General features: G+C 44.8%; 1 protein-coding gene across 8 annotated transcripts in view; it reads left to right on the forward strand.

Annotated features, from left to right (window-relative positions):
* Positions 1-19,998, forward strand: part of LOC137504345 (spectrin beta chain, non-erythrocytic 5-like) — a 76,746-nt gene extending 56,748 nt beyond the window's left edge. For 4 of the 8 annotated variants that reach the window (XM_068232638.1, XM_068232640.1, XM_068232642.1 and 1 more), the window contains 9 exons: positions 5,129-6,718; positions 7,725-7,802; positions 7,962-8,048; positions 9,298-9,389; positions 10,787-10,872; positions 16,068-16,137; positions 16,528-16,640; positions 16,725-16,838; positions 19,422-19,998. In XM_068232638.1, coding sequence (XP_068088739.1) covers positions 5,129-6,718; positions 7,725-7,802; positions 7,962-8,048; positions 9,298-9,389; positions 10,787-10,872; positions 16,068-16,137; positions 16,528-16,640; positions 16,725-16,838; positions 19,422-19,621 — 2,430 coding nt within the window. In that variant the 3' untranslated portion in view covers positions 19,622-19,998. Of the gene's footprint in view, positions 1-5,128; positions 6,719-7,724; positions 7,803-7,961; positions 8,049-9,297; positions 9,390-10,786; positions 10,873-16,067; positions 16,138-16,527; positions 16,641-16,724; positions 16,839-19,421 lie in introns of those variants that run through there. The other 4 variants (XM_068232641.1, XM_068232645.1, XM_068232643.1 and 1 more) reach the window with 4 other exon arrangements.
* Positions 19,999-26,235: the final 6,237 nt, after the last annotated feature.

A 26,235-nucleotide genomic window follows, 5' to 3' on the forward strand; every position in this document is an offset into this window, starting at 1 on the left:
CTCGATTCACAAAGCGGTGATAACCCAGTTAAAGACTTTAGGCGTGATAACCATTTTTATCATGCCTAAACTCAGTTTAGGCATGATAAGTTTAGGCATGATAAGTTTAGGCATGATAAGTTTAGGTGTGATAAGTTTAGGCATGCTAAGTTTAGATAAGTTTATTACGCGCGCAAAGTCCCGCACGCAAAGCAGCGCCATTAAACTCTATGCAAAGTGCACCAGACTTTGCTAGTGCAAAACTTTTGATCAGCTGTGCACTGCGGTGCTAACCCAGTTGGTGCTTAAACTTATCACGCCTAAAAACTTATCACACCTAAACTTATCATGCCTAAACTTATCACACCTAAACTTATCATGTCTAAACAGAGTTTAGGCGTGATAAAGGGCTTTTCACCACGGTGCTAACTGTTAGCACCGCTTTGTGAATCAGGCCCTATGTATTTATGTAGCACTGACATCTTCTGCAGCACTTTACAGTGTACATAGCCATGTCACTGACTGTCCCTCAGAGGAGCTCACAATCTAATCCCTACTATAGTCATATATCCAGTACATATGTCTATCATAGTCTAGTGCCAATTTTATGGGGAAGACCTTTAACTTTACTTACCACAAGAAAATGTATGCGTGCATCAAACACCAAGTTTAACCTTAACAAATCTGGCTTTAACTTTTCTGTATGCTTTTGGGAGGAAACCAGAGACAGTGTTCTCCACCTGGGTGGTATTAAAAAGTAGCCGGGTGACATGAAAAAGTAGCTGGGTGGGGTGAGATGAGAGAAATGCAGGGCCGGCGTTTCTCTACACACTTCTGCTTACAGCAGATGAGGAGGTGAACCGATGGCAGCCGGGTGCTCACCAAAACTAGCTGGGTGGAGCACCCGGCTAAAAGAGCCTTGGGAGAACACTGAGAGTGCTCGGAGGAAACCCACATAGACACAAGTACAATGGCTTTGCACTGCAGCAATAACATGCAGTCACCTGCATTTCATGCTGTGAAACTAGCCTTGTCCAGTGCAGCATGTTTCCATATGTACCCCACTCTGGTACACTCACTGGTTAGAGTAGGACTGTTTACCACCCTGGTACTCTCACTGGCTATTTAGGAACATTTCCCACCCATTTCCATCTGAAGCAACATGTTTTGTTGAACATAGACCTCTTCATCTGGACTGATATGTTTCGTGAAACATAGGCCACTTCATCAGGTTAAGTTTATTATTTTGTTGGTACCTGCGATCTCCAGGTCTGAATTTGGCATAGACAGTGTGCATACAGTATTTGGCAACTGTATACCTGCGCAGGTGTCGTGATCGCCTATTCATAGGTGTGACTTGCACTATTTACGCCTGAAGCCGCTTCTTTCTACGCTAATTGTTTTCTGTCTTCCTGGCTTCTAACGTCCTCCTGTTCATTCTGTGCTCCTCTTGCCAGCCATCACCCCCCAAATCCTTCTGGAAACGCTGTCAGGGGTTCATAGGGGGGACATTCGGTAGCTTAAAGCGCAAGAAAAGAGTGTCACTTCCTGTGGCGGAAGAGGTAACCCTCCTGCGGGGGGCGCTGTGCAGTGCTTGGTAACAGCATGGTGTGTGGCTTGCTAACCCTTTTGCTGAATCATACTGAACTCTCCATGGTGGGAGGAGGGCTAGAGCATGGAGTCTCTAATAAACTGATTTTTTTTCTTGTGTGTTGTGATGCTGTAGACTTTAATATTATACAGAAAACTCTTCACCTGCTGTGATGAAGGAAGGAGGTCTGGGATATAAAGGGGGATGTGGGATATAAAAGAGGAGGGAAGGGGTCCTAAATATAATGGTGGAGCGAGGGGGTCCTGGATATAGAGGAAGAGGGAGGGGATGCGGGATATAGAGGGGGAGGGAGTTTGTCCTTGATATAGAGCAGGCATGTCAAACCAGTCCTTCGAGGGCCGAGATCCTCACACATCTTTGACACAGCTCAAATTAATTGATGGGTCTAAATCAGGAAAGGTGTCGTCCATCAGGTAGAATACATTCCTCTTCTTCTCAGTCCATGCTAAACACTGGCATGGCCATGGATCTGGCCCTCCAGGCCTGGAGTTCGACACCTGTGATATAGAGAGAGGGGGTCCTGGATATAGAGGGGGAGGGGATGTGGGATATAAAGGTGGAGGGAGTTTGTCCTGGATATAGAGGGGGAGGGGATGTGGGATATAGAGGTGGAGGGAGGGGGTCCTGGATATAGAGGAGTAGAGAGGGGGTCCTGAGTAAAGAGGGGGAGAGTGGGGGTCCTGGATATAGAGGTGGTAGAGGGGGTATAGGGGTGAAGGGAGGGGGTGTTGGATGTAGACGGGGAGAGAGGGGGCCCTGGATATAGAGGTGGAGGGAAGAGGTCTTGAATGTAGAGGGGGAAGGGGGTCTTGGATATAGAGGAGGAGGGTCCTTCGATATAGAGGGAGAGGGGAAGGGGGGGTCCTGGATATAGGGGTGGAGAGAGGGGATACTGGATATACCCTTCATTCTTCTACCACCCCTTTATTACTCTAGTCTACCTGAAGGTGCTCATACATCTAGCGATACCGCAGGCCAAACAACCATCCTATTCGATCCTTTTATCAAACCGATGCTGCACATGTCTGCCCGATCGCTGATTTGGCTGGAAAATCTGTCAGGGGTGCTCGATTAGGTGCGCGGCAGTAACTGCAATTGACTTAAGTGATAGACCCCCAGCTGCTGTCCACCGAAGTGTAATATCTCCCCGTGCCCATGTGCAGTGTCTAACCTATCCGTGACATCACTGGTGCCACATGGCACTTGAGGTAATGGCAAACACGGGGGTGAAGGCGGGAAAGGGGAGGTTTTACACTACAAGGGCACTGGGGGGCATTTACACTTGGTGGGCGGCCAGGCAGGCGGCAGAGGCGGCATCCTGCTGAAATCTATATGGAATCGGTCTGCAGTGTATGGGCATGCAATAGATCTCTATCTGACAACATTCGATCATAGAGAAATCTGTCACATGATCGATCTGCCTACACATTGCCTGATGTATGGCCACCTTTACCCTTCACCTGTTTATTACCCTTCACTTTCTTTCTTTAGTCCATAATACCTTTACTGCTTCACCCCTTCATTACTTGAGCCTGTCTCGCCCACCACCTCCTCCATCACTGCAGTACATGTCACTCATCAGTTCATCATCTCTTCCATTACCCCAGCCTGTCTCACTCATTGCTTTTTTCCTACTCAGGTCTGTCTCACAAATCATTAAGTCTCTTACCCAGGTCTGTCTCATTTATTAAATCTCTTTGCCATCTCTGTCCTCTCCTGTTATCTTCATCCCTTCCCCCTCCTCATCATTCATATCCACTTCTCTTTTCAGGTTCTTCTAATTACTCCTTTTTTCCACATCTTTGTGTCTGTTTTCTGTCACTCTACTTCAGGGGTCTCAAACTCGCGGCCCGTGGGCCATTTGCGGCCCTCGATACAATATTTTGTGGCCCTCGCTGGCAAAAGCTTCCTTATAGTTCGCTTCAGTGCTCCCAAGTAATCCGCTGCATCCCTGCCGCTAAACAAGGGCTGCAGAGCCCCCAAATCGCCCGGGGGGCAATCCGCCGGCATTTCCTGGAAGGGGCAGAGCTTTTAGCTTCAGCTCTGCCCCTCCTGATGTCAATCGCCGCCTCTCCCCGCCCCTCTCTGTGAAGAAAGAGAGGGGCGGGCAGAGGCGGCGATGCGCCGCGATTGTGAAATTCCTTATGCGGCCCAGCCTCATCCTGACTTTGCCTCCTGCGGCCCCCGGGTAAATTGAGTTTGAGACCCCTGCTCTACATCCTGGCTGTCTTTCTGTCACTTCTCCTTATGGTGTGTACACACTTGAAAGATAAGTGAAAGATCTTAGACCAATTTTACCACCTTCCATGTAGTATGAGAGCCATACTCTACACAGTCTATTCTATTGAGCTGAAATCCCCATCAGATAAAAATCTTTGCAAGATGCTGCACACAAAGATGCTGTACACATTCAAAATATCAGCATCTGCAAAAGATCTGTTCCTGCAAAAGATCCGTTCCTGCAAAATGCATTCATAGTCTATAATATCTGCAGATCCTCATACACACCTTGTTTAACTGACATTCATATGCAGATCAGACAGTCATCTGCAGATCCGACAATCTGCAGATCTGAAGATTCATCCTGGTGGATCTAATCTGCAGATGAATGTCTGTTAAACAAGGTGTGTATGAGGATCTGCAGATATCATAGACTATGAATGCATTTTGCAGATACTGATCTTTGGAATGTGTACAGCATCTTTGTGTACAGCATCTTGCAAAGATTTTCATTTGATGGGAAGTTCAGCTCAATAGAATAGACTGTGTAGAGTATGACTCTCATACTACATGGAAGGTGGTAAAATTCGTCTAAGATCTTTCATTAATCTTTCAAGTGTGTACACACCAGCAGTCTGTCCTGGCTTGGCTGTCTCTCACTCACTCCTCAGCTTCTTTTGGCTGTTTCTCACTCCTCAGCCTCCCCTGGCTGTCTCTCTGTCACTCCTCCTCAGCTGGTTCTGGCTGTCCCTCTATCACTCTTCCACCCGGTCTAGCTGTCTCTGTCACTCCTCCACCTGTCCTGGCTTTCTCTCTGTCACTCCTCAGCATGTCCTGGCTGTCTTTCTGTCACTCCTCATCAGCCTGTGCTGGCTGTCTCTCTATCACTCCTCCCATCCTAGCTTTCTCTCTGTCACTCCTCAGCCTGTTGTGGTTTTATCTTTGTTACTCCTCCTCAGTCTGTCCTGGCTGTCTCTCTGTCATATTTCTTCAGTCTGTCCTGGTTGTCTCTCAATCACTTCTTAGCCCATCCTGGCTGTTTCTTTATCACTCCACAGCCAGTCCTAACTGTCTCTCTGTCACTCCTCCTCAGCCTGTCCTGGCTGTCTCTCTGTCAATCCTCCATAGCCAGTCCTGACTGTCGCTCTGTCCATCCGGCTTTTTCTCTGTCACTACTCAGCCCTGTGAAGTTTTCTTTCTGTCACTCCTCAGCCTGTCCTGTCTGTTTCTCTACCACTCTTCCTCAGTCTGTCCTGGTTGTGTTTTGTGTCCTTCATCCACTCATTGGGTCTCACTCCTCACTTTATACATTCACAGGTAAGCACCTATTTGCATGTGAAAGAAAGTGAAAGACCGCCTGAAATGTGCCAAAGCTTCACCGTTCCGCGGCCATCCAAAAAGATTCGCTCATCGGAGCAGTTTGATTTGATGCCTGAAAATGACTCTTCTAAAAAACAGAGATCTAGCTTACTTTTTAGTAGCTTGAAGAGAAAAGAAAAAGCACAGAGGTGTACAGTGGAAGGCATTATGGATCTTTACCCCTATGAGAAGCCCAACATGGATGAGGGCCTCAAGTTTGAAACTTCCACCTGGCCTCCAAAGTTAGATAGAACCAGCCCACAAGTTGGATTTGAAAATTGTGTAAATTATGTACAAAACCCGCTTACAAAGGACATTAATGCTGAATGCGTTCTACCAAGGTCAGACTTTAGGGAAGCAGAAGAGAAGAACCTCGACTCTACCCACACTTCACCCCAGACTGCATGTCCACACGTGGCTTTAGGTTCTGTCTTGACTCTGGAGCTCACCAAGGAGCCAAGTCTTGTGGACAACATTCGAGAGTCACTCAGAATAGTCTCTGTAGATGACAAAAAATCGCCTCATTTTTCAGAGTCGGAAGTAGCAGATGAAGAACCATACAAAGTAGATGGTGTCATTATAGAGGCTATGCAAACATCACCGTCACCATGTGCAAAATCATGGATTGAAGCCTTAGCAAATAGTCCTGGATATTGCAGACATAACATACATGGGTATGGCAGGTCTGTTGAAGGCTTGAAATTGCAAGAATTAGAAGATCTAAATGATGACTTTATTAATTTTGAGATAAATAGGCTTTCCCCAATTGATGTCCTCCATCACCTGGAACCTGAGTGGAACAAAAGAAGAAATGACTTAATATTAGCTGAAACGCAATGTGCAGCTGCCTCCAAAGTGGACAGTTCTCCTACCAACTGTCCAGATGGGTCTGGATCTAGTGCTTTTACTGTCCTCCCCAAGACAGAAGATAGCTTGAATCATTATGGCAGCACTGACAGGAAGTCCGAACACTCAGACCATGGTTCTACCTATGTAGAGTTTTTCAGTATCTGCGGTGAGAAAGCCAGAACGTTACATGAGCCCCAGACTATAAATAGCAGCCCTGAGAAGAGGACATGCCACGAGGCCATCCCTCATTCCTTTCCTGAAGTTCTCCATCCTGATCAAGAATTCCTTGAGAAGGATGAGGAGGAGCTGGAAGACATCTGGAATAATGCAAAGAAGAGGCAACTAGGGAGCCCTACAAAGAAACCTCATGCTGTACCACTGAAAACAGCAGACTCAGACCACATGAGTAGAGTCAAACCGGGGACATTAAATTTCAAAGGAAGCCAAGTTGTGATGAAGTCTGAGCCAAATGTGCTGGTGGCCACATTCACTCTGCCAACCTCGGCTGTCTTACATGCAGACCCAATGAGTGAGGAGACTGAGCTAACAGGAGAACCCAGCTGGAGCCAAGAGCAAAGAGTGGTCTTTTCTGGCACCTGTACAGACAGTAGTAGAAGGGAAGACTGTCAGAAACTAGCAGCACCAGCACTACAAGCCTTGAAGAGCAATCCCAATGGAACGGAGGCCTCCAAAGCCCCGGTGAGAAGGATTGTGTATGGCTGTAATGGAGAACCTCTATCAGGCTATGGTAGCTCTGTACTAAGAACAAAGAGGAATGACTGAGGGAGGATACTTGTTTGTAAGACATAATGAGACCTCTAGAATGTTGGCCTTGCTTGAGTGGTGGTGTTTGAGTACTTGTCTCCTAATGTCCTAGTATATATTATATTGGTATAGTTTGGTGAGACTGCATGTGAATTTAAATATTTATTCCAGTATTTAGTGAATATCTTATTAACAGTTTGTTGCCATTTCAACCACAGACTTCCAGTTTTGAGGTTTCCTATAACTAGTTTGTCTTCACTCCTCTCACAATGATAAGCTTTCCTTGCAGTCGCTTTTGTCTTCTCCCCTCCCACAATAGCGAGATCTCCCTGCAGTTGTTGGTGTCTTCCCCTGCCACAATGGTGAGATTTCCCTGCAATAGTTTGTGTCTCCTCACCTCCCAGAATAGTGAGATTTCCCTGCAGTAGTGTGTGTCTCCTTCCCTCCCACAATGATGAGATCTCCCTGCAGGAGTTTGTGTCTCCTCCCCTCTCACAATGATGAGATCTCCCTGCAGGAGTTTGTGGCTCCTCACCTCCCAGAATAGTGAGATTTCCCTGCAGTAGTGTGTGTCTCCTTCCCTCCCACAATGATGAGATCTCCCTGCAGGAGTTTGTGTCTCCTCCCCTCTCACAATGATGAGATCTCCCTGCAGGAGTTTGTGGCTCCTCAGATCCTACAACAGTGAGCTGTTCCCTGTAGTAGTTTCTGTCTTCTGTCTCCCACAATGAAGATGACCTCCCTGCTGTAGGCAGAACAACCCCTTATTAAGAAAACATGGTAAAGGAATCTAGCTCTTGGATTCAGAGTGATATGGTTTCTCTATCAGACTTGTTAACATGATACAAAATTTATTTTTTGTGTGGATTCTCAGTGATCTTGTTCTGAACTGCAATAAAGGAAACCTGTGTGACCCCATCTTGTGTTCTCTGTCCTGTAGGTGCCCCGTAAGTTAGACTATCAGCTGATGGAAGGTTCCCTGGAGAAGAAATGCATCCTACAGCCAGGAGGCAAGAAGGTGAGCAAGATATGGTGGGATAAGGAGGATGACCTGCTCCAGACTTCCTGTACACAATATAAATGGCTCTGAGTGACATGCAAGTCATACCCAGGAAAGTGCCAGGTGTGTGTTGCAGAATACTCCCCAGTGGCATAATTCCTGCTTTTCTGCCCACAGGCCTCGTACCGCACTTGGGGGATGTTCCATGCAGTGCTGGTGAGAAGGACCCTCTGCTTCTACCATGACCGAAAACATTCCACCAAGGTGAGTGTGCCTCTCTGGCAGTGTCATTATGCGATAGGAGAAAAGAGGGTGTACAGCTGTAGAGTGAATTTGTTTCCATTTCACTTTGTTTTTAGGCTTAGTACAATATCTATCCATATGAAATGGAAACTCTGTTCTCGTTTGTATCTTATGTGTCTTCCCCAGCATTTCTGGGTCTCCATCAGAGGTTTCATTAGTAGTTTCAGAGGTTTGAGGGATCTGTGCGGTATCTTACCTGTTCTCAGCACTGCATTCCTCAGGACAGAGGTTTCTGATGTTGTTCATGGGGTGTGTTGGAGCTACTCTTCCAGCTTATCGGTCACATCCACAAGTGCTCCTACCAGGGGCGTAGCAATAGGGGTTGCAGAGGTAGCGACTGCATCGGGGCCCTTGGGCCAGAGGGGCCCCAAGGGGCCTTCCCTCAGCTACAGTATTAGCTCTCTATTGGTTCTGTGCTCATAATAATCACTTCTGTAGATGCTTTAAATAGTAGTAATCATTAACAAACTGCTCCCCATCCCCTTCTTGCACCTCTGACACTGTAGTTGACATTGGCAGGTTGTGGTGCTCTGTATCATTTGTTATGTATAGAGTGCTTGGGGGGCCCCAATGTAAAACTTGCATCGGGGCCCACAGCTCCTTAGCTACGCCACTGGCTCCTACCACCTCTGGGACCACTGTGGTCTTCACTGTCCACATTGTCTCTACTTCCTCTTTTAGGTCTTAGTACTTCTCCAGCTTCTCATGTTCCTCCTCCTTCCTGATGTTGCCATCATTTTGCACTGCTACATCTATCACCAGTGCTGCCTTCAGGTCGTTGTCTACAACCATGATGTCTGGTTTATTGACCAGCCTGTCTGTCTGGAAGTCTCAAAGGATCCTGCCAAGTTCATTATGACCATCTGTGAAATCTCCAATCTGGACTTTAGAGGGTTTAGCTTGGGAGGGGGGTACAGAGAGCCCTCAGAACATAGTGGCAGCAGGAACAGCATCCATGCTGAAATACCGTGAGACTTCCAGAACAACATGGACAATGTGGTAGTAGACAAGGGGAGTAGCTCCAACACTGCCCAGGAACATCAGAGTTCCCTGCCCAGAAGAGAGCAGAGATGGAAACCCTTTAGTCTACCCAGCTACTGGGGCACGACTCAGGTTTGAGGAAGACACAAACCACCTTTAGAGGGATTTTGTTTGCCAAATTATTCGGACACAATCCATTGCAGTAAAATGTTTTCTGTGTGTCCCACAGAGTCCCGTGTCTGCGCCCCCCCTGCACCTCACCGATGCCGTCTGCACCCCAGAATCAGACTACACCAAGAGGAACAACTGCTTCCGGCTACGGTGAGATCTCATGAGATGCTGAGGAGTGCTTCATGATTGGAGGAAACCTGTGGGCAGACAAATATGGTGGCTGCCATCTTGATTTTCTTTTTTTAAATAATGCTAATAATGTTATATGTTAATAATGCTATTGTGCTCATCACCCCGCTCCCCCACTCTCTGGACAATGTAAGGGGTGGTGTTGGTAAATGAGATACAAATAATTTTGATTACGATAACATTTTATGCAAATTGTATCCCGTTTGGAATCAGGCCAATCATATGCACTTCCAGACAATTTTATTTGCCCCAACTCTAAGGCGCATACAATTTGCATGCAAGTCAGGATGATTTGCATCTCATTAACTACCTTTAGTAACAGCCTGGCAGCTCCTCCTCCCCTGTCTGCAAAAAGCCCTCCATCCTCTCTCCAAAGCTCCTCCAGTCTGGCCTGCTGCACTTGCTGTAGTTGAGCGTGTGTGCCCTCTGCTGGGGTCACTGGACTACTGTGGTGCAGGCACATTCCTGCAATATTGCACTGAGCTGTGACTGACTCAGTTGGGTCTACTGTTTGGTGCCTGAGAAGAAGGTTCCAACTGGGGGCCCATTCATCATCAGCGTGGGCCATTATGGCACAGGAACCAAAAAACGCCTCACCTTGCTTCTGCACAAACTTCGGGCCCACGCTAATTACTATTCCCCCTCCAAGTTGTAGCAACTTGGGAACACGATTCGGGTACTGGCTATTGCTGGCGGCCGAATTACCCCCCCCCCCTTTTTTTTTTACTAATTTGTGTGGTGCCCAGCCTAAAATCCGGGCGCCCAAATCGAGCAGGCAGCGCTGGTACCGAAACAATCACCCAAGCGTTGCACCGAAATCATTTGCCTTGCCTGCTGGCCGTGTTAGAAGTCTACATTCTCCTGTGCGGGGGGGGGGGGGGGGGGGGATTCATGAAAGAAGGATCAATCTCCTGCTGTAGGTAGGTTGGTGACAGAGATGAGCTGTATGCAGTGCTGTAGTACAGAATGTCATGCACACAATGACAGGTTTCAGGCAATGCCTTTTATTCATAGTCTCTTCCAGCTGCATAGCTTTGTACTGCTTCGGGCACTATAACGTTAGCAACAACAGCAATTCTATTGATTCCCAGGCAGATTTCTGCTAAAAATATCATCAAGCGGTGCATGGTGGTGAACTGATCACTTACTGATTTCCAGTCAGGCAGTTATTGATCGTATTGTGGATAGGGATGACATCAGCTTGTGCACGGACAGATTTAGGCTACCCCGTTGGGCCTATAATATCATTACAGGAAGTACAGGTGTGGCCTCTTCTGATTGGCTGCTGTATGAGAAGCCCTGGCATGTTTTCCCTCCCCCTCTCATCTTGTATTGTATGATGCTTTCTCTCTCCACAGATTACAGGACGGCTCAGAGTACCTGTTCCGTGCGCTGACCGCCAGCCTGCTGCAGGAATGGGTGTGCAAGCTCCGTCACAATGCAGGTGAGTATCATTCAGAAGGGAGGGTGAGTGACGGCAGGAATGCCTGAGACTGGGCGGGTGGTAGTGGCGATGCTATTTGTAACACCCGAGCCAAACCTCCCTCTACAGCAGGGGTCCCCAACCTTTTTTGGCCTGGGGACTGCTATTGAGACCAAACTTTTCTCTGGGGACCGGGGGGTGGGTGGGAGTGGTGTTTGTGCACAGCGGGTTCCAGGTGTGTGTGTGTGTGTGGGGGGGGGGGGGGGGGTAGGTGGGGTTGGTGTTTGTGCACAGCGGGTTCCAGGTGTGTGGGGGCGGTTCGGGTGCGGCGGCAAAATGATTTGGAGTGTGTTGGTATGTAGGTAGCCCCTGTACAGTTGCCCCAGTATAGGTAGTCAGTGATGATCTCTGGAATGCTAACAGATGAAATCCGAATGGGGGGGGGGTGTTTAAACTTACCCAGCAGGCGTCTTCTTTCATCCGTGCGTTCCAAGCAGCGTCACGTGGCTACAAACAATACCTCCTTCAACTCTGAAGGTGGAAGAGTTTGTAGTCACGTGACTGCGGCTTGGAGCGCAGCGTGGGAGGCGCCGTGGGACGGATGAAAGAAGACCCCCCACACAGGCTCAGGTGCATTAATTAGGAGGATGAAATCCGAATCAAAGGCATTCGGATTTCATCCATTACTCATCCTTCTAGGTAGTATAGTTACCCCAGTATAGGGAGTATAGTTACCCCAGTATAGGGAGTATAGTTACCCCAGTATAGGGAGTATAGTTACCCCAGTATAGGAAGTATAGTTACCCCAGTATAGGGAGTATAGTTACCCCAGTATAGCTAGTATAGTTACCCCAGTATAGGGAGTATAGTTACCCCAATATAGGGAGTATAGTTTCCCCAGTATAGGGAGTATAGTTACCCCAGTATAGGGAGTATAGTTACCCCGGTATAGCTAGTAAAGTTACCCCAGTATAGGGAGTAAAGTTACCCCAGTATAGGGAGTATAGTTACCCCAGTATAGGTAGTATAGTTACCCCAGTATAGCCAGTATAGTTACCCCAGTATAGGGAGTATAGTTACCCCAGTATAGGGAGTATAGTTACCCCAGTATAGGGAGTATAGTTACCCCAGTATATGAAGTATAGTTACCCCAGTATAGGGAGTATAGTTACCCCAGTATAGCTAGTATAGTTACCCCAGTATAGGGAGTATAGTTACCCCAATATAGGGAGTATAGTTTCCCCAGTATAGGGAGTATAGTTACCCCAGTATAGGGAGTATAGTTACTCCGGTATAGCTAGTAAAGTTACCCCAGTATAGGGAGTAAAGTTACCCCAGTATAGGGAGTATAGTTACCCCAGTATAGGTAGTATAGTTACCCCAGTATAGCCAGTATAGTTACCCCAGTATAGGGAGTATAGTTACCCCAGTATAGGGAGTATAGTTACCCCAGTATAGGGAGTATAGTTACCCCAGTATATGAAGTATAGTTACTCCAGTATAGGGAGTATAGTTACTCCAGTATAGTGAGTATAGTTACCCCAGTATAGGGAGTATAGTTACCCCAGTATAGGGAGTATAGTTACCCCAGTATAGGGAGTATAGTTACCCCAGTATAGGAAGTATAGTTACTCCAGTATAGGGAGTATAGTTACTCCAGTATAGTGAGTATAGTTACCCCAGTATAGGGAGTATAGTTACCCCAGTATAGGGAGTATAGTTACCCCAGTATAGGGAGTATAGTTACCCCAGTATAGGGAGTATAGTTACCCCAGTATAGGTAGTATAGTTGCCCCTCTCCTCCATACAGACCTGTGGACCGGCTGCAAACAACCCATGTATCGGCAGTGGGCTGTGGACCGGTGGTTGGAGACCTCTGCTCTGCAGCACAGGTGTCGAACTCTAGTCCTCGAGGGCATATCCATGCCAGTGTTTAGGATGGACTGAGAAATGGAGAATTGTGCTCTACTTCATGAAGCACCCCTTTCCTGATTCACTTCCATCAATTCATTTGAGACTGCGCCAAAAGTAACATGGCTGCCATTCCACCCTGCAACGCCAAGCGTTCCTTCTGACCCACGCCTGATTGGTGCAAACTTTACCCTCTGTCAGTACACCCATCCTAGACATCCACGTGGGCTGCACACAGCTCGACAGAAATAATCACTTTTCATTGAATTCGGACATTTTCAAATAATCTGCATAAAATTTTGTGCTGCACTGAAGATCAATCAACTTACTCAATTTTCAATAGGCCTTCATGTTGAGTCTACACTGACTGTATGTCTCTGAAATGTCAAACAGCTCAGAAGAATACAACAAGAATACAACATATTTTAGCTCCTTCCTAGTCACATGAAACAGGACTGTTTCTAGACACAGACCACCTAGACCTAGAGAAATACTAAGGACCCAATTACACTAAAGAGAAAAACGCTATGGAATGCAGTTAAACATAAAAACAGATGGTAAATGCATCCTATGTTATCAGTAGGATGCGTTTATACTCTCAAACGCAATGCAAATGCATGACACCGTCACCAAACCTCAAACGCAAAGTCCCGACTTGCTGCATTTTTCTGCAACCAGACTGCAAACGCTGCAAATTGGACACAATGTAAGCCTATAGGAACAGATGGTGTCCGTTCCCTCTAAGCTTGAGGAAGAAGTACAGCAACTTTTTTCTACTGGAGCCGATGGCCTCACAGGCTGGACCATGGCTAAGTTACTGGGCCAATCACTGCACTCGCTGAGCAGCAGTGAATGCAGTGATTGGCCCTATGACAAAATCATGGTCCCACCCGTGAGACCATTGGCTGTAGTAATAACACAATCTACCATACTTTTCACCCTTACCGCTGCTGCTAGGTCTTAGTTTCAGGGTAGGGCTTATATTTCAAGCATGCTTGAAATCCCTTCTAGGGCTTACTTTCAGGGGACATCTTCATTTTGAGGAAATGGGTATGTAGTTTTAAGCATTATAGATACATTGTGTATTTGTGAAGTTGATGTTGGGTGGGTGACAGCAGGTTGTCCTACCCGGGGCACAGAAACTCCAGACGCTACCATGATGAATATATCATATCTTAAAGAGAAACTGTAACCAAGAATTGAACTCCATCCCAATCAGTGGCTGATACCCCTTTTCCCATGAGAAATCTTTTCCTTTTCGCAAACCGATCATAAGGGGGCTCTGTATGGCTAATATTGTGAAACCCCTCCCACAATGTGATGTCAGGACCATGGTTCTGACATCGCACTGTGGGAGCCTTGTTGCATTGTGGGAAATAGCTGTTTACAGCGGTTTCCAACTGCCAAAAAAACAAGCAGCATCTCCTTCCACTGACACCATCTGCCAGCAATAAAAATGTCGCCATGTGATAAATGTCAAAATGTAAATCTGGGAGAGAAAAGATTTTACAATGGGCAAACACTGACTAAATCATTTATACATAATTATTGTAAAAATGAAGCACCTTTTTATTACATTTTCACTGGAGTTCCTCTTTAAAGAGAGACCATATAAGATGTACAATAGTCACAGAGTAACATGCACTGTAAATTGCACTTTCCCTTATGTATCTGTTGCCTAAAGAAAATATTATAATTTGACATCTCTGAACCTCTTACTGACCGATTCTGGACCTGTCAATCTCCTCATGGGGGATTTTCAAGGTTTCCTTCATTTATAAAAGCACTCCTTGGACTGCAGCGGCACAGCCTTGACTTGTATGGATCCTTACCAGGCAGTGCTTTTGAAAAGAATAAAGGTAATTTTGAGAATCCCTCATTAAGAGATGGCCTAGTCCAAAGCCTGTTTCAGAGTTGTGAGGTTACTAATACTAGGTGTAAGTGACCACTGCTGCCACATAGAAAATAAGAAATGTGTAGTGCCTCTGGTGTGCATCTGTACATGTATTTTATATTTGGTCCTCATATGGCTCCATCCTCTCTGTCTCCACAACAAATCCCTCCACTGGCTGCTGGTCTGCTTCAGAATCAGCTTCAAGATTGAATGCCTGGCCTACAAATCTATACATAAAATCCTTCCCGAGCTACATATCTGACCTGGTCAGCAGATACACACCTGGCACCTCACTCTGCTCCTCCAATGACCTCCTCTTAACCACTGCACACATCTTGCACTCCCATGTACAACTACAGGACGTTACTAGAGAGCCATCCCCATCCTGTGGAACTCTCTCCCATTGCCCATCAGGCTTGCCCTCTCCTCCAAACAAACCCTCAAAATTTACCTTGTCAGGAAGGCCTACCCCACTTCAATGATGACCTCTCTCTGCCAAGAACCTCTTAACCTCCCTGGCGGTAAGCCCGAGCTGAGCTCGGGCTATGCCGCGCCGGAGGATTTCTCAGGGCCTGCTGGGGCGATTCGCCCCATTCAAAGTGCTGTGCGCGCAGCCAGCACTTTGCTAGCCGCGCGCACAGCTCGATCGCCGCCGCTCTGCGGCGATCGCCCGCACGCAGTGGCGAAAGAGGGCCCCCCCCCCGCCAGAGCCCTGCGCTGCCCGGACCAATGAGTTCCGGGCAGCGCTATGGGCTGGATCGAGTGCGCATGACGTCAGCTGACGTCCATGACGTCATGCTGATCGTCGCCATGGCAACAGGAGAAGCCAAACAGGGGAACGCGTTATATACGCGCTCCCCTGTTTGCTATTGATGCCGGCGACGATCGCACTAGAGGGCCACATGCGCCCTCTAGTGGTGTTTCATGTAGCTACCACTCTGGTAGCTTTACATGAAACAAAAAAAAAAAATACAAAAAAAAGGATTTTTGCCCATTTTTAAAAAAAAAATTAACCGCCAAGGAGGTTAAAGCAGTCCTCCTCCCAAAGTGTCACCACCTCCTCCCTTAGATTGTAAGCAGGGCCCTCCCTCCTTGTGTATTCTACCCACAGAATAACATGGTCTTGAATGACTTTGACTGCCACTCCAGTGTGTCATCTGGCATTGGTATTACTGCTTATTACCTGTATTGTGTTGTCTGCAACCCCTATTATCATTGTATGTAATCTTATGTATTGTACAGCGCTGTGTAATATGTTGGCGCTATATAAATCCAATAAAAATAAATGGTGATTTGTGAGTCCTGAGGGCAATTGATAGCGAGAGGGCTCATGCCTCCCATTCTTCAGGCAGACCCCCGCCATGGTCTACATCACTTATCGCTCCATCATGTTGTCTTCTGTGGTTTTCAGCCCTCCAAGACTCCGGCCAGCTGAGGGAGACCTCACTAATGGGGACTCGGTCACCGCCGGACACTTCTCGGTGAGATTACTGGGGGAGGGGGGCTTACAGAGCTGGGATTTAGCAGCATTAGGTATGGGATTATTCCTTAAACCAGTGAGGGACACAGTGACTGGTGATCTAATGTTTGGGGGATGCATGATATGAACATTGTGGGGTGAGTGGTTATATAATGTTGGGGGGGCCGGGCATGACCATTGTGGGCTGTTGGGGTTTAGTTGAAATATTTATTATGAGATGATTACAGATCTAACAGTGATGGAGACATAGGGGTTAGGAGGGAGTTGGGTGTTTCAGGAGCACTGGGTATCGTTACAGAGTTGTGACCCATATTGGGTGACACAAGATATAGTGCTGGTATTTGGGGGTCACTGGATAGTCTGCTATACTTACCTGTATTTCTGACCCCAGAGGTGATCCGCGGGGCCCCCAGATACCGGAGCTGTGCCAGCCTGTACCAATACGAGGGGCGGGGGAGCAGCGCATGAAGCTACACCAGGAGGAGCCATTGGGCACACCAGCCAGTGAGTAGCCGTGGCGTGAGCTATCAGCGGAGGATTCATCACAAGGCCTATATAGTGACCGTCCCCACTTTTCTCTTTCCACAGAAGGTATCAGAGCGGACGCTCATCACAGGAGATCTCCACCACCAGACACCGGGGACTCTGAGTTTGATGTGAGCCTAACAGCCAGCAGGAGGCGCTCTCGTTCCTTCAGTTCTGGTGAGAGTTCAGCACACATTATAAACATCAGTTGCAGTATGCGGATTTGGGTAGATCGTGTGACCTGCGTGCGATTTAAAGGGACTCCGAGCAGTGCAGAAACTATGGAAAGATCCATATAATTTTAAAGCTCTCTTTCTTCTCTTTCCAATGATATATAAACTGCCACCCTATGCCTTTTAGTTTTCGCTATTTTCGCAATTGAAATTGCCGCGACCGCGATTTCGATCGCGAAAATAGAGAAAACTAAAAGGCATAGGGCGGCGATTTAGGGGTCGTCAGAAAGAGGAGAAAGAGAGCTTTAAAATGATATGCATCTTTCCATAGTTTTTGCACTGCTCGGAGTCCCTTTAAGGAGGAACTCTAGTGAAAATAAAATGAATAAAACAGCATTTTTATTTTTTTTTACCATATTCATTTATAAATTATTTAGTTGGTGGTTGCCCATTGTAAAATATTTCCTCTTCCTGATTCACATTGTGAAATGTACCAAAGGTGGCAACATCTAGTGCTGTCAGGTGTAGCTCTTGTTTGTGTTTGAGAATTCCAAAGTCAGTGAAACTAACACCTGGTCTCCCAGAATGCTCTGAGAGGTGAATTTCGCAAATATAAACAACTTAGGCTGTGACATTACCGTGTGGTCAGGGCTACATACCAATATACAGCAATATATAGCTATAGGAATTGAAAATGACTGTAAAAGTGAATAATTTACTGCATTCTTCTACATGTCATTATAGTTTCTCTTTAGGATCTAGAGGCTTTCCCCTCCCAAGGGGAGTACCCAATAGGGGCACATTTTTTTTTGCTACAGATTACCTTTAATTGTAGGCTCCACCCTCTCCCTGCAATACCTTTCCACCATCCCCCACCACCCTTGCTATCGCAAGCACTGAGCGATTTATACTGTGATTTTTGAAGAGCTGTTCCCTGCGGTTTGCGATTAGAAAAGTGCTTTTCTAAGCACTTTTGTTCAGCGATGATTTTTTTCACTTCCTGACTGTCAGGCAGTGAACTCTTTAACCCGGAAATGAATAAATACAGTGTATTATTCATAAAAGCGCTCGAGAAAATGCAATACAAAGCGCTTCTTCAAGCGCTTTGCGATTTCCCTATACATTCCATTGAGCCAAAGCGCTCAGAAAATGGTACATGTAGCGCGTTTGCGATTTTAATGAAATTGAAACGCTTACATGTGAACGCTGTCATAGGAAATGATTACACAAGCGCTTTTAGGGCGATTTGCAAAATCGGCAGTGCTTAAAAAAAAAAATCATCAAACGCTGATAGTGTGAAGAAGCCCTTCCTCCACCGGTGGCTCTGAACTTCCAGCAGGTCCTCTGGGTCCCAATCACATCTGATCACATGATATGACATGTGATCGGGATCCAGAAGGCTGTGTCAGCGTTACAGCGCCACCCGGTGGTGGAACATGGATGATGGAAGCCACCCGATGGTGGAAGAGGGTTTGATGGTAGAGACTCCTCCATTACCCCTCTTCCACCACCGGGTGGTGCTGTAAGACTGACACGATATCCTGGATCCCGATCACATTATATGACCGAGAAGGCATGTCGGGTTACATCGCTGCATAAGAGGAAGATGAAGAAGCCGATACTATGTAAGCTGCACACCCTACAGAGCTTGCCAGGCTGGAAAAGACACACTTCCCCAGCAGCAGGAAAAATTCCGCCCTGCAGCCAAATAAAGTTTTATTTTATTTGGCTGCTAAATGGTTAAATACTGGAGAAGGTACGAAGTTGAAACTGAAATGTACTAGAGTGTACTTTAATAGCATGTCGCAGTCTAATGCTAGGTACACACCATACACATTTCTGGCAGATTTACCTGACGGATCGATTTGAATTTCGATCGTTTTACTGACCGCTTTCCGCTTACTTCTGTGGAGATCGATCGGAAAATCAATCGAAATAATCGATCTGGCAGGTAAATCTGCCAGAAAATCTCATTGTGTGTACCTAGCATTTGGTATTGGAAAGTTAGTTCCAAAAGTAACTAACTTACTTCAAATAAGTTAGTAAGCCTTTTGGTAATGAAGGCAACATATCAGACAGAAATTCCAGGAAGATAAGCACATTACTAGCAAACCTTATGCTAGGTACACATTGTGAGATTTTCTGGCAGATTTACTGTCAGATCGATTATTTCCAACATGTCCGATCTGATTTCCGTACACTTTCCGATCGATTTCCGATCGCAGTGTACAGAAAGCAGTCGGAAATTGATATGTTGGAAATAATCAATCTGACAGTAAATTTGCTGAAAATCTCATAGTGTGTGCCTAGCAGCTCTGATTAGGTTTTGTTTCGCACAGAGTTTAAGATAGAAATTGTAGGTGCTATTTTAAACTGTGTTGCAATTCGATTTTTATGCCACTAAAAAACCTCATGCAGTTTGGATTTTTGCAGCGTTTCTCACAGCCTGAACAAAATCGCAAACACAATCGCATTTTGATTTCAAAACATTTTTGTTGTGAGCCCTTATTGGCTGATTATGAGAACATTAGTCACATGACCCAGCATAAAACAGCAGTCACATGACCCAGCATTGTTTGCATTGCAGTGATGTACCAGAAGATGGCGTCATTCTCTGCTCCTCAGGACCCGACCCCCAGCTACTCAGTCACGCTTTACCTGGATGAGCCGCTCCTCCCCCGTGGACGCTGCCACTCCTTCGCCGCCCCCCAGGTGACCCGCCACAGCGCAGACCTGAAGCCTCGCAACAAATCCGTCTTCAGAAAACTCTTCTGGAAGAAAGAATAACCCAATGTCAGCGTCTGTCACTCCCGATGTGACACTGTGCAGCCGGCGGACACTGCACAGCTGCTGATAGGACAGGCAGCTGGAAGGTGAGACGCGATTGGTTGGATTGTATACAGGAAGTGAAATATCAGAAGACCGTAATGGAGGAACAGACCAGAATGTGACTGAAACGCCAGGAAAGCGAGAAGACAAATCCTTTACAGATACTATAGCACTGTGTTACTAAACTTATGCTTACCTCTGGCTGAAATGCTTTAAAACGAGGCTCTGATCAATAATGCAGTTTACTTCCACAGCTGGTTTCACATCCATTTTTAAATAGTATGAAAATGCTGGTGTGTTACTCAATATTGATATTAAAAAAAGACTCGTCAGTACATATTCCTCCGTACTCAGTGTGTGCTGAACTGTTCATGGATCAGCATATCCTGCAGCTAGTTTACTATCAGTACAGGCACAGAATAACAGTTTATACCGTACATACATGGGGTAGCAAAGATCAGCACACATTGCAGCTAGTTTACGATCAGTACAGGCACAGAGTAACAGGTTATACTGTACATACTGGAGGCAGCAGAGATCAACACACGCTGCAGCGAGTTTACTATCAGTACAGGCACAGGGTAACAACTCATACTGTACATATTGGAGGCAGCAGATAGTCTACTATTAGTGGCGACACCGTGTAACAGCTTATACTGTACATGCTGGAGGTTGCAAAGATCAGGACAAGCTGCAGCTAGTTTACTATCATTAGAGGTACAGAGCAACATCTTATACTGTACATATTGGAGGTTGCAAAGATCAGGACAAGCTGCAGCTAGTTTACTATCATTAGAGGCACAGAGCAACATCTTATACTGTACATACTGGAGGTGGCAGGGATCAGCACACGCTGCGGCGAGTTTACCATCAGTAGAGGCACAGAGTAACATCTTATACTGTACATACTGGAGGTGGCAGGGATCAGCACACGCTGCGGCGAGTTTACCATCAGTAGAGGCACAGAGTAACATCTTATACTGTACATACTGGAGGTGGCAGGGATCAGCACACGCTGCGGCGAGTTTACCATCAGTACAGGCACAGAGTAAAGCCTGGTACACAACATGCAATTGATTATTTCCAAAAGGTCCAATCTGGTTTCGGATCATTTTTCGGATAGATTTTGTGATCACTTCTATACAAAATCAAACAGAAACCAGATCGGACCTGTTGGAAATAATTGATTCGACCCATCTATCTGACAGGAAATTTCATGTTGTGTATCAGGCATAACAGCTTATACTGTACATACTTGAGGTAGCAGATATCAGCACACACTGCAGCTAGTTTACCATCAGTACAGGCACAGAGTAGCAACTTATACTTAACATACTGGAGGTAGCAGAGACCAGCATACACTGCAGCTAGTTTACTATCAGTACAGGCACATAGTAACCGCTTATACTGTACACAGTGGAGGTAGCACAGATCAGCATACACTGCAGCTAGTTTACTATCAGTACATGCAGACAGTAACATGCCAGTATTATAAAATGCAGACAGGACTCACCATCTACAAATGTGCAGGTCCTGCCGGCCAGTGGTGTAACAAAGAAACTTGTGGTCCCAAGCACTTTATTGATATGGAGCTCAAAAACCTACCAAGGACAGCTGCAGTGTCAGAAAGGTGTATTTAGATTGAGGAAACAGTTAAGGATTACCATTATGCAATACACATACGGTATAGAGGTGTTCCCTACCCGCATAGCACCAATGAAAAGCTAAGATGGATGAAGGAGGGCCCTGGTGCGATCACAACCTCTGCATCCCCTATTGCTACGCGACTGCTGCCGGCGCCCCCTTGAGGAAGCCTGGTGATAATCCAACACTGTACAAATATTCACTATTTTGCTACTGATTATTTATTTATATTTTGTTGCTTCTCTGGGACCCTTTTTTTCACTATATTTTATATTCAGAATTGTAATTAATTTGCTAAATGGTTGAGAGATCTCAACAAAGAAATCTCAGGATTTTTTAAGGCAAGAAAAATAACACTTAATTTTAAAAAAAAGAAATATCCAGTTTTGATAAACAATAAACATTAACATAATTCAAAATGATGCCTTTACCTTTGTCCTGTCTGGGGATGTGATATGTGAGTCCTATCTGGTTGCTATGGGGATTTGAGTTTGGGGAAGGTTGCTATATTAGTCCTGTCTGGTTGCTGTGGGGTATGCGAGTTGGGGGGAGGTTGCCATTTGAGTCCTGTCTGGTTGCTATGGGAGATGCAAGTTACTATGGGAGATATGTGTTCAGGGTTGGGGTTCTGTCTTAACCAGGGCTGTGGAGTCGGCCCAAAAATCCACCGACTCCCGACTCCTCAGTTTAGGATTCCACCGACTCCTCGACTCCTCTAATTTGCATATTACAATTTTGTTGATTAACAGTATGTAACGTGAAATTCGTCTCTTAACTGCCAACGCTTAGGAATTTTACAAGACAACTGAAGTGAGAAGGATATGTAGACTACTATATTTATTCCCTTTAGACTAAAACTAGTCTTTGGTAAGAGTACTTGTAAAAGGTACAGACCGGAACAAAGAACATCTATCAGGCCCTAGGCAATGTAACTCTGGGTACATGTAGGAGTGATGTGCAGGTACTCTGCAGGGAAATGAGGAGATTCTTTCTCTATTACACATTATTAATGTACAATCTGAACAAGGTTTATGGGTGACAGACAACACCTCTCTGTTTAATGTGCACAACATTCTCAGTGGATTCCCTGCAGCTCTGTGGGGAGTGCATATGTAGAGTATAGTACTACTGTGTACCAAAGTAAACCTGAGACAGATGAAATTATACACATCATATATACTGTACAGTCACATTCAGATATGTATATCTGACTTTAAAAATACGGGGACTGCTTTACTGAAGCAGCACAAGTAACTAATTTTGATTGGTTTATTTCATTTTTGTGGACTGAGCGCAGCTATTACTGTATATATACATTATTTTTAATGACTATTATCTGAGAAATAGAACATTTTATCATATTTTCTATTTTAATTACAGTTACAAATTCATTAGGAGTCGGAGTCGGTGCATTTTTTCCCGACTCCGACTCCAGGCACCCAAAATTGCTCCGACTCCACGACTCCGACTCCACAGCCCTGGTCTCAACACCGGTGACTTTGTGTGAAAAGCTTCAGCTTCAGCACACTTGAAGTGAGAGGAATATGAAGGCTGACATATTTATTTCCTTTTACACTATGCACATTGCTTGTCTTTCCTGCTGGTCCTCTTCTTCTAATACTTTTAGCCATAGACCCTGAACATGCGTACAGATCGGGTATTATGACTGAAGTCTGACTGAATTTAGCTGCTTGCTAGTGTCAGGTGTTTGACACTACTGCAGACAAAGAGATCAGCAGGACTGCCAGTTAACTAGTATTGTTTAACCTATTTTGGTTCCTGGACGTAGAAACTACGTCCAGGAACTATGCGCACTCCCGCGGCCGATCGCGCGCGTGCGGTTCGTTAGCCAGGCAATCAGTGAATCGGGCTACGGTGCCGATCACTGATTCCTCTCCCCCGCTGAAAAAGCGACAGCTTCGCTCGGAAGCTGTGCTTTTTCTGGCCGTTGCCTCCCCCCTGCGTCAGTCTAAGCGTGTGTTACGCTTAGAGTGACGTCATGTAAACAAACTCATGGCTGCCATCTTGTGGCCAAAAAGTAAAACTACAACTAAAAGTAATAAAAAATAAAAACAACACACAATTACATTATAAAACTATAGTTTACATCCCACCCTCCCAAAAATACCCAAATAAAATGTTTAATATAAAAAAAAAAACCATTACAATAAAAAAAAAAAAAAACATGTAAATATTTACCTAAGGGTCTAAACTTTTTAAATATCAATGTAAAGATGAAATATTTCTATATTTTTTTTTATTTTAAACTTGTAAATAGTGATAGATGCAAAACGGAAAAAATGCACCTTTATTTCCAAATAAAATATTGTCGCCATACATTGTGATAGGGACATAATTTTAACGGTGTAATAACCGGGACATATGGGCAAATACAATACGTGAGTTTTAATTATGGAGGCATGTATTATTTTAAAACTATAATGGTTGAAAACTGAGAAATAATGATTTTTTTCGTTTTTTTCTTATTCTTCCTGTTAAAATGCATTTACAGTAAAGTGGCTCTTAGCAACATGTACCCCCCAAAGAAAGCCTAATTGGTGGCGGAAAAAACAAGATATAGATCAGTTCATTGTGATAAGTAGTGATAAAGTTATAGGCTAATGAATGGGAGGTGAACATTTCTCAAGTGAAAACGACGGAACGCGAATGGGTTAATAGGAAGTAAATATGGCAGCCTCCATACACCTTTTACATCAGGTGTCCTTTCAGGCTTACATGATGTTTGGTAAGCTGAAGCTGCAGCATGAGATGCCCACCATATCGTTATAGAACAAATAGCTGCCCACTGTGTTCTGTCTACCAGGTGTAACTAATGCTTTTTTTTTTCAGTTATTATTATAGGTTTTTTTTTTTTTTAAGATTCTTTTATTTTGATTTTGATTTTTTTTTTATAACAGCAAAAAGATCAAGAGTACATACATACAAACATAGTATGAGAATCAGACAAAATCCCATATTGGCATACATAACAAGACAAAGACAAATAAGACAAGACAAATAACATTTATTTCTCCTGGTGGACTCAAAGCGCCAGAGCCACTAGGGCGCGCGCAATAGGCAGTAGCAGTGTTAGGGAGACTTGCCAAAGGTCTGCTAGCTGGCTGGCTTACTGAACAGGCAGAGCCGAGATTCAAACCCTGGTCTCCTGTGTCAGAGGCAGAGCCCTTAACCATTACACCAGCCAGCCACTACAAATGACATAGAATACAGAGTAAATGCCCGGCTGCTCAGATAACGCGCTGAATCTATGAGCCAGCACAGAGGTGCCAAACTGACATTGGACTCCTTGCTGGTAAGTGTCATATATATTCTTAAGTAAATTTGAACTTCTGGTCAGTACATTGATAGTCTAATCCCCTCTTACCAGACTATTAGCATCTACTAGCCCCTCCTGGACGAATTTTCTGTGCACTATTTTGCTTATACCCCTCAGAACACTTCACATAGATACCGGCCACACTGTGACCATACACTTTACATTTCAGAGTGAGCTCTGTATTCCATAATCATAGTGTTTACTGTATAGACCCCACACTGCATTTTATCCACTTACTTGCTATATCTTTCACGTACTCTGTACCTCAGTTTTGTCACATATGCCACCTCCGTTCCTCTACATGTACTAAAAATGTATTCACCTTTACCAAACCTTTTTGATACGCAATACTTGACAGTATCACCACACACAGCAGTCTGATTATGCCTTTTTATCTCTGTAATTTTCAGTGTAATACTCCTTTTGTATTTTGCCTGATGAAGCTGGATTGTGCCCGTGAAACGCGTTGCCAGTTATCTATAGGAGTATATGTGAATAAATTATTGTTTCCAGAATCGACAAGCATCGTGTCTGTTTCTTTTTTTTTTTTGAAAATATTTTATTAAAATTTCCATTTTTTATACAAAACAGTACAACAAGAGGTACATAAACACAGCGTACCTCTTAACAGAGTACACAAACAGTGGACAAAACAAACATTAACATTAAACTCCCCAAAGATGTATCAGGTCCCCCCCTAGGTTCGACATATCACCCCCCACCCCTCTCCCCCCCTAAAATAGGTCATCAGGATAGGACAATCTTTAAAAAGGTGGAGAGGCGCTTAGGTGGTATGGGAGTACAGATGGGGATAGTGTGGTTCTTTTCACCCGCTGCTGTTCACTGGCCAGGGGTTCCCAACCACCTCTGGTTGTGTTATAAATGGAGTCTATATAGGTATGAACAGCGCTGAGAGTAGTAGTTGGATAATATAAGCTTTAATAGATTGTTATGGTCTGTATATATTCAGGATAGATTTCAAAGCACAAGGTCAAATGTTAAAAATACAGAATTTAAAATCTGTAAAAAGTCTCACAGCATATAGCTAGAGTGCATATATTGCATACACGTACCCTGTATGTGTTTAGGATTAATATTCAATCAAAAAAATCCCTATTCAAAGGTACAAAAAATATATAAAATCGCATAGCATGTAATTCAAATCCATATATTGCATACAGTTGTGTTATAAATGGAGTCTATATAGGTATGAACAACTCTGAGAGTAGTAGTTGGATAATATAAGCTTTAATAGATTGTTATGGCTTGTGTATATTCAGGATAGATTTCAAGGCACAGGGTCAAATGCTAAAAATACAGAATTTAAAATCTATAAAAAGTTGCACCGCATATAGCTAGAGTGCGTATAATGCATACACATACCCTGCGTATGTTTAGGATTAATATTCAATCAAAAAAAGATCACTATTCAAAAGTTCAAAATATTTAAAATCGCATAGTACGTAATTCAAATGCATATATTGCATACAGCTAACTGGGTTGTTATAAAAGTTGTAAAAGTTCACACCGCATTGGGAGTATTCACCATAAATTCTGTGACAAAGAATGCAATATTCAGTCTACATTCAAC

The sequence above is a fragment of the Hyperolius riggenbachi genome, chromosome 4 (assembly GCF_040937935.1).
Source record: "Hyperolius riggenbachi isolate aHypRig1 chromosome 4, aHypRig1.pri, whole genome shotgun sequence".
Lineage (NCBI taxonomy): Eukaryota > Metazoa > Chordata > Amphibia > Anura > Hyperoliidae > Hyperolius > Hyperolius riggenbachi.